Source organism: Nothoprocta perdicaria, unplaced genomic scaffold, assembly GCF_003342845.1.
Source record: "Nothoprocta perdicaria isolate Ctin4 unplaced genomic scaffold, notPer1 scaffold_8, whole genome shotgun sequence".
Lineage (NCBI taxonomy): Eukaryota > Metazoa > Chordata > Aves > Tinamiformes > Tinamidae > Nothoprocta > Nothoprocta perdicaria.
Window position 1 is genome coordinate 3,019,606 of NW_020456087.1, and position 11,814 is coordinate 3,031,419.

Sequence of the window (11,814 nt, forward strand, 5' to 3'; positions counted from 1 at the left end):
GAATTYTCAGAATTAAGTCTAAAATAAATCAGTTTTCTTTGGTAGTTCAAAATACAATACCAACTAAAGCTATAATTATAATGTTACTTGTATGTATTGCTGTTTTAATTCCTTCCTCGGTGACTCATGAGTTGGAAGGCTGATGTTGCTGCTTTTTGTGGCTGTTGGCAAAGTTTCTAATGAGGAGTTTTCCCTTCAAGTGGGAGAAGCTGTGGGCGGCTTTATATATTTGACAGGTTTTAGAGCAGCTACAAACATTCGTGCTAGAAAGCTTTGTATGGTCGTGATGCCAGCATGAGCTTGGACACCAAGTTATAAATTTCTCTATATCCCTTGTATCCTTCAGGTGCTTTTTTASTTGCTTTTTCTATAGCAGCAAGTAGTGTATCTCAAAAAGGGTAGACTTAGGGTGGTGCTGAGGACCAGATGCAGATGCTGTATTTGCTTTTACAGAGGTTACTTTGTACCAACTCAGGTGTGGTTTTATGTATGAGATGGTCATTAGCTATTAGAGAATATTAGGAGAATATTGAGTGCTGTGCATCTGCTGGTTTAGTTTGCAATTTAAAACAATACGTTACAAGTGTAAACAATGAGGAGATCTGCTTCAAAAGTGTTCTACCAATTAGTGATGAAAATGCATTTCTATTAGGTTTAAACCTATTCATAAAATAGTTAAATAAAGCAGCTTTTAACAATTCTAACTATTTCTTGAGTTAAAGAATGTGTGTGCTACGTCTGTTTAATGATTGTCTTTTATTTTTTTTAACCGTAGGTAATGTCTCGTTGGGAGGAATATATCAGTAAAGTGAAAGTCAGAGGTGGAAAGCAGCCTGATGTTGCAGATGTCTCCAGATTCTTTCCTTTTCACCAGTATTTTGCAAATGCTCCTCAGCCAATTTTCAAAGGCAAATCTTATGAAGAAGATATGGAAATTGCTGAAGGGTGTTTCCGACATCTTAAGAAAATATTTGCTCAGCTAGAGGTAAAAACATGTGGCTGTTAAAGTATCTGAACACACAAAATCCCATCTCAGAATTCCCATTGCCCTGCGCACCCTCTAAGTAATATACACTGTTAGACAGCCATCCCTGTTGCCTTGCAAGGCATTCAGGTGAGAGCTTCCCTGTTGAGTGGTGTGTTGTTTTTTCTTTTTTTTTTTTTTGTCCTGGTTTACACTAGGAACAATAGTTTCTAGTCATGCTACGGTGATCTCAGGAAGGAGCCATTCAGTGTGCTCCATCTTCCTCTTGGTCAGATGTAAGAACCCAGATAACCTATCACTGCTCCTCTGATCTTTGTGTTTACAGGAATTGCCTTTAATCAGATAATCTAGCAGCAACATAAGCAGATTATCATAAATCGTCTCTGGAATTGTTTGAAGGGACTCTTAAAACTTAGTGTAAAGGTGATCTCTGTATCGTTTGGTTGTATTAATGTATTGATCATATATCAGCTTGGTATATCCATCACATAACTATCAATTGTATATATTGCTTTTGGGGTTATGTTATGATGCAGTAAGCAAGTGGAAAAAGAGAAGATGTGGTAAAATAAAAGCGTTGGGTCGGGGTGGGGGGAGGTAGTCCTCAGGGCTACTAGAGGTTTCTGAGTGAATAGTTGTTATAATTGGTAACTAAAATTCAAGGCTTTCTTTCTTCTCCCATAGGAATTCAGAGCTTTTGAACTTCTCCGCAGTGGCCTGGATAGATCCAAATACCTCTTGGTGAAAGAAGCAAAAATTATTGCCATGACTTGTACTCATGCTGCTCTGAAAAGACATGACTTGGTTGAACTAGGTTTCAAGGTAATAATGATGCTAGTGACACAAGTCGACTTTTTTTTCTTCTTATACAAACTTTTTATCTGCCTTAAATGTAGGTTATTTTGAGTTTTTCTTTTGATTGAAATATTTCTAATTGGAATTTTATTGAATAGCTTAATTTCTACTTGCCTGTGTAAAATAGAGGTCACTTTGAAGATACTGCATATGTTGAAATCTACCCATTTAAAAATGAGCTTTGCTGTTTTAAATGATGAACTGCAGTGATATGATTGAGTAATAAAATAAAGGCAGGATAGAATTGGGAGAAATAACATTCATAACATTGTTTACCTAAAAAAAATGCTTTGAGTTCCATTTTTTTTTCACATTGCAGTATTCTCTGTAGTTTTTTACTGCAGACTTAGGTGGGTCTGACAGACACAAAGCCTTTCAGTTCACCAGCTTCTTTTCAGTACTCTTTCCCCCTTGAAATGCACTGCTTTGGGATCCCACAAATGCTCTAGTGCAGTTCTGCCAACTTTTTTAGACTGCATGAAAATTTTCTCTTGTGAAAAGATTATGGTGCATGAGAAGCCTGTAGTGCACTGTCTGTAAAGTGGAATCCTGCTGTTAATGGTTCCATCCATGGAAAATACATGATTTKCCTGAATTGGTGCTTCCATTGAACAGGCTGTTTTGCAGCCCTAGCTTGTACAACTTGGTTGACATTTCTTTTTTCTCTTTCTCAGTATGACAACATCTTAATGGAAGAGTCTGCTCAGATTTTGGAGATAGAAACCTTTATACCCCTTCTGCTGCAGGTTAGAATTGAATTATTTAATATTGTGTAAAAAGTGATAATTAGAAGTAYGTGTTCTTCAACAGAATAGCATATGAAGAGATTGTCTTCTGCAGAAAGTGACATCAAACTGATATTTTGCATTTATGTGAGTGGACAGTAAGAACTCTCACAGTGTTTTTCGTTAGTTGTTTATCATGTGTTTATGATACTGTGGAATCAGCTAGTATGTTATAAATCTGTTACCATKAATTGACTAAATAGTGGTACTATCAAAGTCCTCATTTTGAAAATAAAAGCTTAAGGTAATTGGAATTTGTAAAATTGATGCTGATTTAATTACTTTTTCATTTAATAGGAATTATTAAACTCTTGCTAATTTAAAACATTGCTATGCTTGCTGTTCGTAGAATTGTTAAGGTTGGAAGGAACCTTTAGAGGTCATCTAGTCCAACKCTCCTGCACACGCAGGGTCATCTAGAGCACGTGGCACATGACGGTGTCCAAGCAGGTTTGGAAGATCTCCAGAGGAGACTCCACAACCTCTCTGGGCAACCTGTTCCAGTGCTTTGTCACCCTCACTGTTAACAAATTTTTCCTTGAGTTCTTGTGCAACTTTTGGTGCTTCAGTTTGTGGCCGTTTCCTCTAGTTCTGTCAGTGGCCACCACTGAAGAGAGACCGGCCCCWTCCTCCTCACTGCCTCCCTTGAGGTATTTATAGACACTGATCAGGTTCCCCCTCAGCCTCCTCTTCTTCATGCTAAACAGGCAACTGAGCAGACTTCCGAATACAGCATAGAGCAAAGCATAATTCCAAAATTGTTTTTATATTATATTCCAAGAGTGTAAGGGTTGTATTATCYTATTTTCCTGTGGTGTTGGTCAGTTTAAATCAAAATGAACTGATCTAGAGATATACAAAGTACTTAAAACTCACAGAAACAGGAGGCAGATAGAGAGGAAACCTACTGATTGCTCTTCCAGGTTGTAGAAAAAGAAGAAATGGTTGCCCGTTCTCCTCCATCTGCTTTTGGCCAACGATAACGCGCCTTTTGGCAAGCTAATTCGGAAATGCCTATCCTGAATCAACCCCTGCAGCATGTGTTGGTGCAACCAGGCACAGCTGACTAACTAAAGACAGAGTAAAAAGGGAATGTCAGATGAAGGTATTGCAGCTGGAAAGGCTCTGGTAAGGCAGGGAAGAAAGTAAGGAAACTGATAAGACTGATCCATAGCACAGTCTTCAAGAAGCCACATAGAAATAACTGTGTTCATGCAGAGAGAAATATTGCTTATTCTTCTGACCTAAGGGATGCTTAATTTATCCCCCAGCACTGCTATGGTTAAGGTCTGAGCATCTTTCTCTGAAAACACTCTTCATTAATCTCTCTTGCTAGAAACAAAAGAAAAAAGGCAGCAGTAACATTTAAAATGATTGCAAATCATTGTAACTTAAGAACGAATTTTGAAATTTAGAACTTAGAGTAAGCCAATTTGGCTATTAATTTGCTGTAATTGAGTGCCTTGATTACAATTAAGTAATTTTTTTAATTCTAGAACCCACAGGATGGATTTAGCCGCCTGAAGCGATGGATTATGATTGGTGACCATCACCAGTTGCCACCAGTCATAAAGAACATGGCATTTCAGAAATATTCCAACATGGAGCAGTCCCTTTTTACACGGTTTGTTCGTGTGGGAGTGCCAACTGTTGATCTGGATGCACAAGGAAGAGCAAGAGCAAGGTAAGATGGAGAAAATAGTGTCTCTATCTTGTAAGAATTACCAGATCTTTTTTATTTGTTTTTTTTTTTTCACATGGCAGTATTTTGAGTACTTCAGGGAAGATGACATTTAAYGCATTTTTAATTGTCATTCTAAGTTTTGGGGGGGGGGAGGTTGTTTGCTTGTTTTAGGAGGTATTTTTTGTTTGTTCACAGCTGAGGTTTTTATCAGAAGGTTTTTTTTTTCTAAATCAATATATTTGATATATTCAAAGCTAAACCAAAACTTGGTATTTCCCTTGAAGTTAATAAAATGCACACCAAGATATAGCTATGAATGCCACTCATAAGAGAACTTYTGGTAAAGGAGAAAGACACTTCTCTTAAAACATTTCAGCAGAGCTTCAACTGTGCATGATTAGACATTGAGATTGCTCCCACAGTGGCATGATAGCTTCATTCTTTTGAATTTGCAATTTGGTCTCCCTTTCGCAGTGGAAAGAGGTGAGTTTTTTGGAAAAGTAATCTGAAATTCCTTTGGATTTTCAAACCAAAATACAGGACATACTCGCTCAAGTCAGTGAAATAGGTTACTGGAAGAACTGAGTTTGGACCTAAGGTCCTAAAGCAATTCTATATGCAACAATCTGCATTGTACTAAGGAAACAATCTGCAGAGCAAAACAATACTTAGGCAATCTGTTTTCAAAGATCTGTTTCAAAGMATAAAAACCTTAGACTTATTCAGACACAATTCTTTTTGAATTTTGCTATTATGCTATTTTGTTCTGAATTTTGCTATTCTGAATTTGCTGTTACAATGTCTCTTGTTTTATTGTGTCTGCACAATGGAATGTGCAGACTTATGTGCACAAAAATGTGCAACAAAAAAAAAACAATTTTTGTTGTTGTTTTGGGKTTTTTTTGTTTGTTTTTAAATTTCTATCAGTAGTTCTTTAAAGGAGAGTATTCTTCATGTCTCCATGATGGGAGAGAAGGGAGAATTCAGTTCAGACTGCAGCTATGTGTRATGGTATCAGAGGACGTGAAGAATTAGACAGATTTCTGTGCTCTCCAGAGAAAAGTGAAATCTGGAGCTTCTGTGTGAGAGAACAGGAGAAAACAGAACTTGGAAAATGATTACTGGGTAGCTTTCACATATATAAATGAAGAAAACTTGTGGAAATTCTCACATGGGAGGGTGTATTTGTATTTGAGCTACTTTGAATGACTTAACCCCCTTTTCACGGTTTGGGTTTGTATTTGTGTGTTTGGACAGTTTGTGTAACCTCTACAATTGGCGTTACAAGAATCTGGGCAATCTGCCTCACGTGCAGCTTCTGCCCGAGTTCAGAACAGCCAACGCCGGCCTCCTCTATGACTTCCAGCTCGTAAACGTGGAAGACTTCAATGGCGTGGGAGAGTCCGAACCCAATCCTTATTTCTATCAGGTAAAGCAAAGGAAYGCTTTATTGAATGGGGGTCTGCGCTAGTCCGTCTTTGTGCAGAATTAATAACAAAATACTGTCGTTTCTTTCAGGTTTTCAGATAAAGTTAGTTATGAATAAATGTGGTTATTCATCTCGTAATCAGTTTTGAATGTTGAAAATGAGGTAGAAGTGGCATAGTCTCATTATGTGTGTGATAATGTAGAAAAGCCTCTTCATAGAAGAATGAAACAGTACCCCAAAAAATGTGGGTTTAAACTGCCAAACTGAGTAARCTGTCAAAAAACCTTAGCCTTGGAATTTCTCAAGTAATTTTTCAAATTCAGCYATCTACAGTCATCTCCTATGCAGCTTAAATGTAGGAAAATCTTCTACATTTGTGATGAGATGCTCGTATTTTCAATCTTTTTTTCCCAAAATTCTATTTAAAAAAGGTGGTAAAAAACACTTGTTGCTTGATTTACTAGTTTGTATCAGAAATGTTGAAAAACTGTAGTGTCGTGCAAGTCCATGAGTTTAACACAAATCTGGGGTTCAGATCTTACGTTTTGTTTAGTACTGTGTCTTCTAAACACACTGTAATGTCTCAGGTGCTTTTCATTGCGGTCTTCCAAGACAAATAACTTTTTTTTTCCCCTTTTAAACCCAAGAATCTTGGTGAGGCAGAATACGTTGTGGCGCTCTTCATGTATATGTGCCTGCTTGGTTATCCTGCAGACAAGATAAGTATTCTGACAACCTACAATGGACAAAAGCATCTGATCCGAGATGTCATTAATCAGCGCTGTGGAAATAACCCACTGATTGGAAGGCCAAACAAGGTGACTTTGAAAATACCTGAGTTTTTAAGGTGGAGTGTGTGTGTGTGTGTGCGTGCATGTTTATTTTTCATAATTTTCATGTTTTAAACAGTTGAGTTGAATAGAGACACAGTTTCYTGTGCGAGTATTTGCAGGTTAGCAGCAGGTTTTTATTCGTACGGTTTCTGTGGTCATAGGGTAGTGCAGTCACTTCTGTCTGTAGTCTGTCATGCAGAGTAAATACGACAAAAAAATTTGATGGGCTACAAATGTTGGAAAACAAAAGTGCTAATTCTGCTGGYTAATATACTATAAAATGGATGACTTTGTAAAGTCTTTTGGTATTAGCACTATAATAGTGCTAATAGCTATGTGAATTGAACAAATTCACAAAACAAATGAGAGTACATGTCTTGCTGTATTGGAAAACAGCTCCTCCCAATACTTGCAAAGAGAATAGCTTGATGACTTTTCAGGCACMGGTTAGAAGATAATTGAACTGAACTGGAAGTCATTCTCTTCTCTCTTCCCACTTACTGTAATGTGAATCTGAAGTTGTTGCTAAATGGTTGATGTTGCTTTTTAAATGAAATAGAAGAATTAACTTTGGGCGGTGGTTGGTTTGTTTTTGATTCTTTAGGTGACAACTGTAGACAGATTTCAAGGGCAACAGAATGACTATATCCTCCTTTCGCTGGTGCGCACCAAAGCTGTGGGCCACCTTAGGTATGTATGAAGAGACCTGRATAAAGGCATATAGTAGAAGGATATTTGTTTATTGTACAAAGGTAGTCAACTAAATAGTAAAAACAAAGCTTCATGTTGCTTGTGGAATGAAGCTAGAACCTAATTCCATATATAGCTGCCTCGCAGCCTCTTCGCAACCACTTTATCCTTTAGTATTGGCTCTTATCTAAAACCTATAATTAGTTTGTATTACTGCAGGTAGGCTGAACTTGGTTTCACCCTTGTAGAATGATAGGAATGTAGTGCTGTTTGACATACTGAAACTTTCCCAGACATTTTCGTGTAACTGAGTTTATTTACTTTATATCAGTGTGTGACTTTTGCATAATTTGGGGTCTGTTATATAGTTTAAACTGTTTGCACTTCAGTTTTGTTGTGGGGGAAGCCTTGTCTGTTCAGCGGTAGTCAAATCTCTATTATTCAACTCACTTCAGCTTATTCAGGGATATTTTTAGTATCATTAACAGTGGAGTTAAARCTCTTTCATATAGTATGTCTAGGATTTATTGAAAACACTGTGTATTAAAAAAAAAAAAAAAGGAAAAATAGTATTTTAGCAGATTACTGTATATTTCCCGTAAAGACTTCTCTCTCTCTCCAGTTATTTGAATTTAATGATATCATCAGAGATAAAGAATATGACTGTTGTTGGTTTTTCTGAAGGGATGTCCGAAGATTGGTTGTTGCCATGTCRAGAGCCAGGCTTGGGCTTTATATCTTCGCCAGGGTATCGCTGTTTCAGAACTGTTTTGAGTTAACTCCAGCTTTCAGTCAACTCACAGCTCGACCACTTCACCTCCACATAATTCCCACAGAGTGTTTTCCCACAGCCAGACAGGTAGGAACATCTGTGCTGAATTTTGCTAGCTGTAATGGGTGTGCTTGTGGCCTCCCCTGTTGAAAGTGGGCTACAGAAAGCGGGACTGCTGGGTTACCTGCATTGGTTAAAAACCAGTGCTTGGATAATCACGTCCCTTGCTTGGATAATCATGTCCGTGGAGTGAACTTTCACCGCGAAGCATCAACTCTTCTTTATCAAAGGTGTCGTTTGGGTGTGTATATCCAGACATTTGACTCAAACGTTGTCCCATGTGAAGGCAGAGGAGACCATCCTTTCCATAATCTGGTGGAAGAAGAGTCTCCAAGAACCTTGTGCTTCAGTAGTTCAAAGCCCACCCTGCAGATTTAGACCAGCCCACTAACCACCAAGCTCTTGACAAGGTTGGGATGGAGCCTTCCTGTTGAAACGGGTCCCCTCTGCAAACAAAAGGAGGCAGAGCCTGTGGTCCAGGAGGACAGATGTCTGCCACAACCAAGCGCCCTGCTGAAAAGGAGGCCAAGTCCTATTTTGATTCTAAACTATTTATGCCTTTAGTTAAGAGTCCTAAATCCAAAATGCACTCTGTGGAACAAGTATCAAAAACTTGCCTTTCCTCTTCCTGAGAATGTTCCTTACCTTGACTGATACTGCAGTCTAATAATCAGACTGCAGTTGCCAAAAATGCAAGACCTACGTTTTCTGTTTCACAAAAAAAAAAATTAGCTGTTTTATTTATATATTTTTTTTAATTTTTTTTAAAAATTGGTTTTGCTGAATGTCTGCTTTTTTTCTTCCCTTTCCTAGAATGGAGAAAGACCTTCTCACCCGATACAAATTATTAAGAACATGCCTCAAATGGCGAATTTTGTGTACAACATGTACATGCACGTGATACAGACTACACAGCACTATCGGCAGGTAAGGACCTTCTAATTTCTCAAATGAATTGCGTTTTAGTAAGTAACTAGGGGAGCTGTTATGGTCTGAGACTGTTCTTATTTCCCTTTCAAATTCCAGAAGGCTTCATGGACAGGATTTGAGGATATTGAGCTCTCTAAAACCTTGTAGTAGCAGGAGCAGCATCTTGTAGTAATTTAGACCCCAATTAAGGACCTCAGAATAATAGGCATTAGTGCTGAGTGCTGGACATGATTCTACCTGAGCCCAGAAAATCCATGTGAACGCTAAAGAATTAGTCTGTGCAACCCTTGGTTAAGGTCAGGCACTCTGCTGTGTTTGAGGCAAGTGCAGCTGCAAACGTCTGTGTGTGTCACGATGTGGTGCAGTAGTCGTGCACAGCAGAGTAGATCCAGAGTATCCAGAAGCCATTTTAGCCACGTTTTAGCTCGGTGTTGCTCGCAGCTGCAGTCCTTCCCTTCTGGTCGAGCCCTAGTTAGCAGCATGTGGAATAGCACGGTGCACAAGCGCGTGTACCTGCCTTTTCATGTGCTGTGCCCAGCTTTCCTGGCAAGAAATCCCCAGAGCAGAATCARAAACACTTGGATTCGTTATCCAGTGTTTGAGCAGAGATTTTGAAAGGTTTAAGCAGCATGCTGAATGGCAGGCTGCCTTTAATCAGCCTGCCACAGTCAGCAGGTGCCTGGAGCTATGTGATACTAAACACAAGGAGAGAGAGAGAGGCCTCAAACCTGCTCCTCTGCTGCAGCACCTCTCCCTTTGTGACCACAGCCTGTAGCGCCTGTTGGCTCCGGGTCTGCAGCCTGTTCTGCCACTCTGTGACACTCCTGGTGGCTTTAGCTCCTCTAGAGAACTTCCAGGTGGATATAAAAGATGATGGATGTTTTGCTCATCATCAAGTGGCTGTGGAAAGAGCATGGGTTTATCCTTGGTGGCTTGGTCCAGAGCACTTGCCCGGGAGACCCTTAATTTTCCATCTCCTTCCTTCTGCTGCGGGCCGTTTCGTCCAGTACGGGAGCAGCATTAAGCAGCAGAGATCAAAATCCAGTGCTGCTCCCYGAACTGAATGTTAGGCTTTCAGAGGCAAAAAGTCTTTCCCTCTTTGCTTCTTATTTCAATAAATCTTAGATTTTTTTTTTCTCCCCCTGGGGGAGACATAGCTCCAGTGAAATTTGAAGCATTTCACTACTCTGATCAAGCCTTTGCCAGATATACTGGATATYTTCTGTCTATGTGAGAAATACAGAAATTAACTTATTGCTGTACAGGAAGGGAGTAAATTTTTTTTTTTTTTTTTGAGTAACTGGTCTAAAGTAACACTAGGTTGTGTTAGAAACTCAGTCCTGTGAGGCTGTTTGTGGAGTTGGTTTGTCCAATTAGCTAGTAGATCTCTCTACCACATGGGCAGTATGTGATGAGGGCTCCATAAGGACTTGGTACATGTGCGGTTGGGCACATTCAGATGTAGATAAATAGGCCTGTCAAAACGGAGAAGTGTCTGCATGCCCTGAAAAGCAGAATTTTCAAATTCCTAAGGAAATTGTTAGGCAGTGCAGTTTTTGACAGTGAAATTTAGTCCTCTGTAACTAGGCAGCAGTTCTTTGAATGGTAGCATCAAAACTGCAACAGAAGATGTGTTTGCTTGAGGCTTTAGCTGAATCTGGCCCTGATACTTTTGCTAACACCTAATTACTCCTTTTAACATTATATCCTTATCCATTGCTAGCTAAAATTAGTTGTACAGCTACTGGTTCCCYACTGTGGCAATGAGTCACATCCTCCTTGCATGAGGAGACAAAAAGCAAATTAAAAGCAATGGGTAGGCACTGAAAAAGAGTTTTCCTTTATCCTGTTTAGTACAGCACGGTATTCTTCATTTACTCTGCTCCTAACTGTAGTAGTCACAAAGCACAATACAAATATAAATACATAGTAGAATAGGTCAGTTTGTCTCAAACATCAGGAATATATTTTTATAATTGAAGCATCTCTGGTTTTGCAATACTCGGCTTATTCAAGAACAGATTATAGGGACTGAAATGGTAATTTCAAAGTCCGTTAAAATGCTTTTCCTAATCCTGCCAGTAGTTATAATTGCTGCATGGATGCATGCTTGTCAGAAATTTGTAATATTAATGTCATCTAATTGAAGATAAGATTCTGTGTAATTAAATACTTAATTTGTCATGTGAAACCAAGTTGCCTGTAAGCAAAACATGATTAAACATGATCTGCTGGAGCTTCGTCAAGCTACCATGTCATTAAACTCTTCACAATGTTCCTTGGAAATATTCTTCATGGCATTAAATCACATCGGGCTGCAAGAAGCAGGAGCATTTCTGTGCAGCCTGGAGTTGTTTCAGATTTATCGTCCTCTTGAGCTCAGGGTGTCCCTTAGGTCTTCTGTCTAGTCTGTAGTATGGCTAGTATGGCCAGCGTTGCTGCTTGCAGTGCTTTGTACTTGCAAGCTACTCGTTTGGTTGTGAGTAAAGTAGATATTTGTGACAAATACCTAAGCACATGGCCTTACTGGTCCTGGAACATCTGTTCTGTGCTTAACATTGTGGGTGGAACTTGCTTACATCAGGTACTGGTGGCAAAGTGTTTGTTAAACCTTTCAAGTAAAGATATTAAAATGAGGCAGTAAAGACTAGCAGAAAAAATCTGCTAATGATAGAATCATAGAATGCCCAAGGTTGGAAGGGACCTCAGAGGTCATCGAGTCCAACCCCCCTGCTCACACAGGGTCACCTAGAGCACGTGGCACAGGGCTGCATCCAAGCGGGTTTTAAAG

At 39.2% G+C, this 11,814-nt stretch overlaps 1 protein-coding gene across 1 annotated transcript in view; it reads left to right on the forward strand.

Annotated features, from left to right (window-relative positions):
• AQR (aquarius intron-binding spliceosomal factor) overlaps window positions 1-11,814 on the forward strand; it is a 45,023-nt gene that overhangs the window by 31,227 nt on the left and 1,982 nt on the right. Inside the window, exons 26-34 of the mRNA XM_026051768.1 lie at window positions 776-985; window positions 1,670-1,807; window positions 2,515-2,586; window positions 4,122-4,309; window positions 5,567-5,738; window positions 6,386-6,556; window positions 7,176-7,261; window positions 7,946-8,120; window positions 8,907-9,020. Coding sequence (XP_025907553.1) covers window positions 776-985; window positions 1,670-1,807; window positions 2,515-2,586; window positions 4,122-4,309; window positions 5,567-5,738; window positions 6,386-6,556; window positions 7,176-7,261; window positions 7,946-8,120; window positions 8,907-9,020 — 1,326 coding nt within the window. The remainder of the gene's footprint in view (window positions 1-775; window positions 986-1,669; window positions 1,808-2,514; window positions 2,587-4,121; window positions 4,310-5,566; window positions 5,739-6,385; window positions 6,557-7,175; window positions 7,262-7,945; window positions 8,121-8,906; window positions 9,021-11,814) is intronic.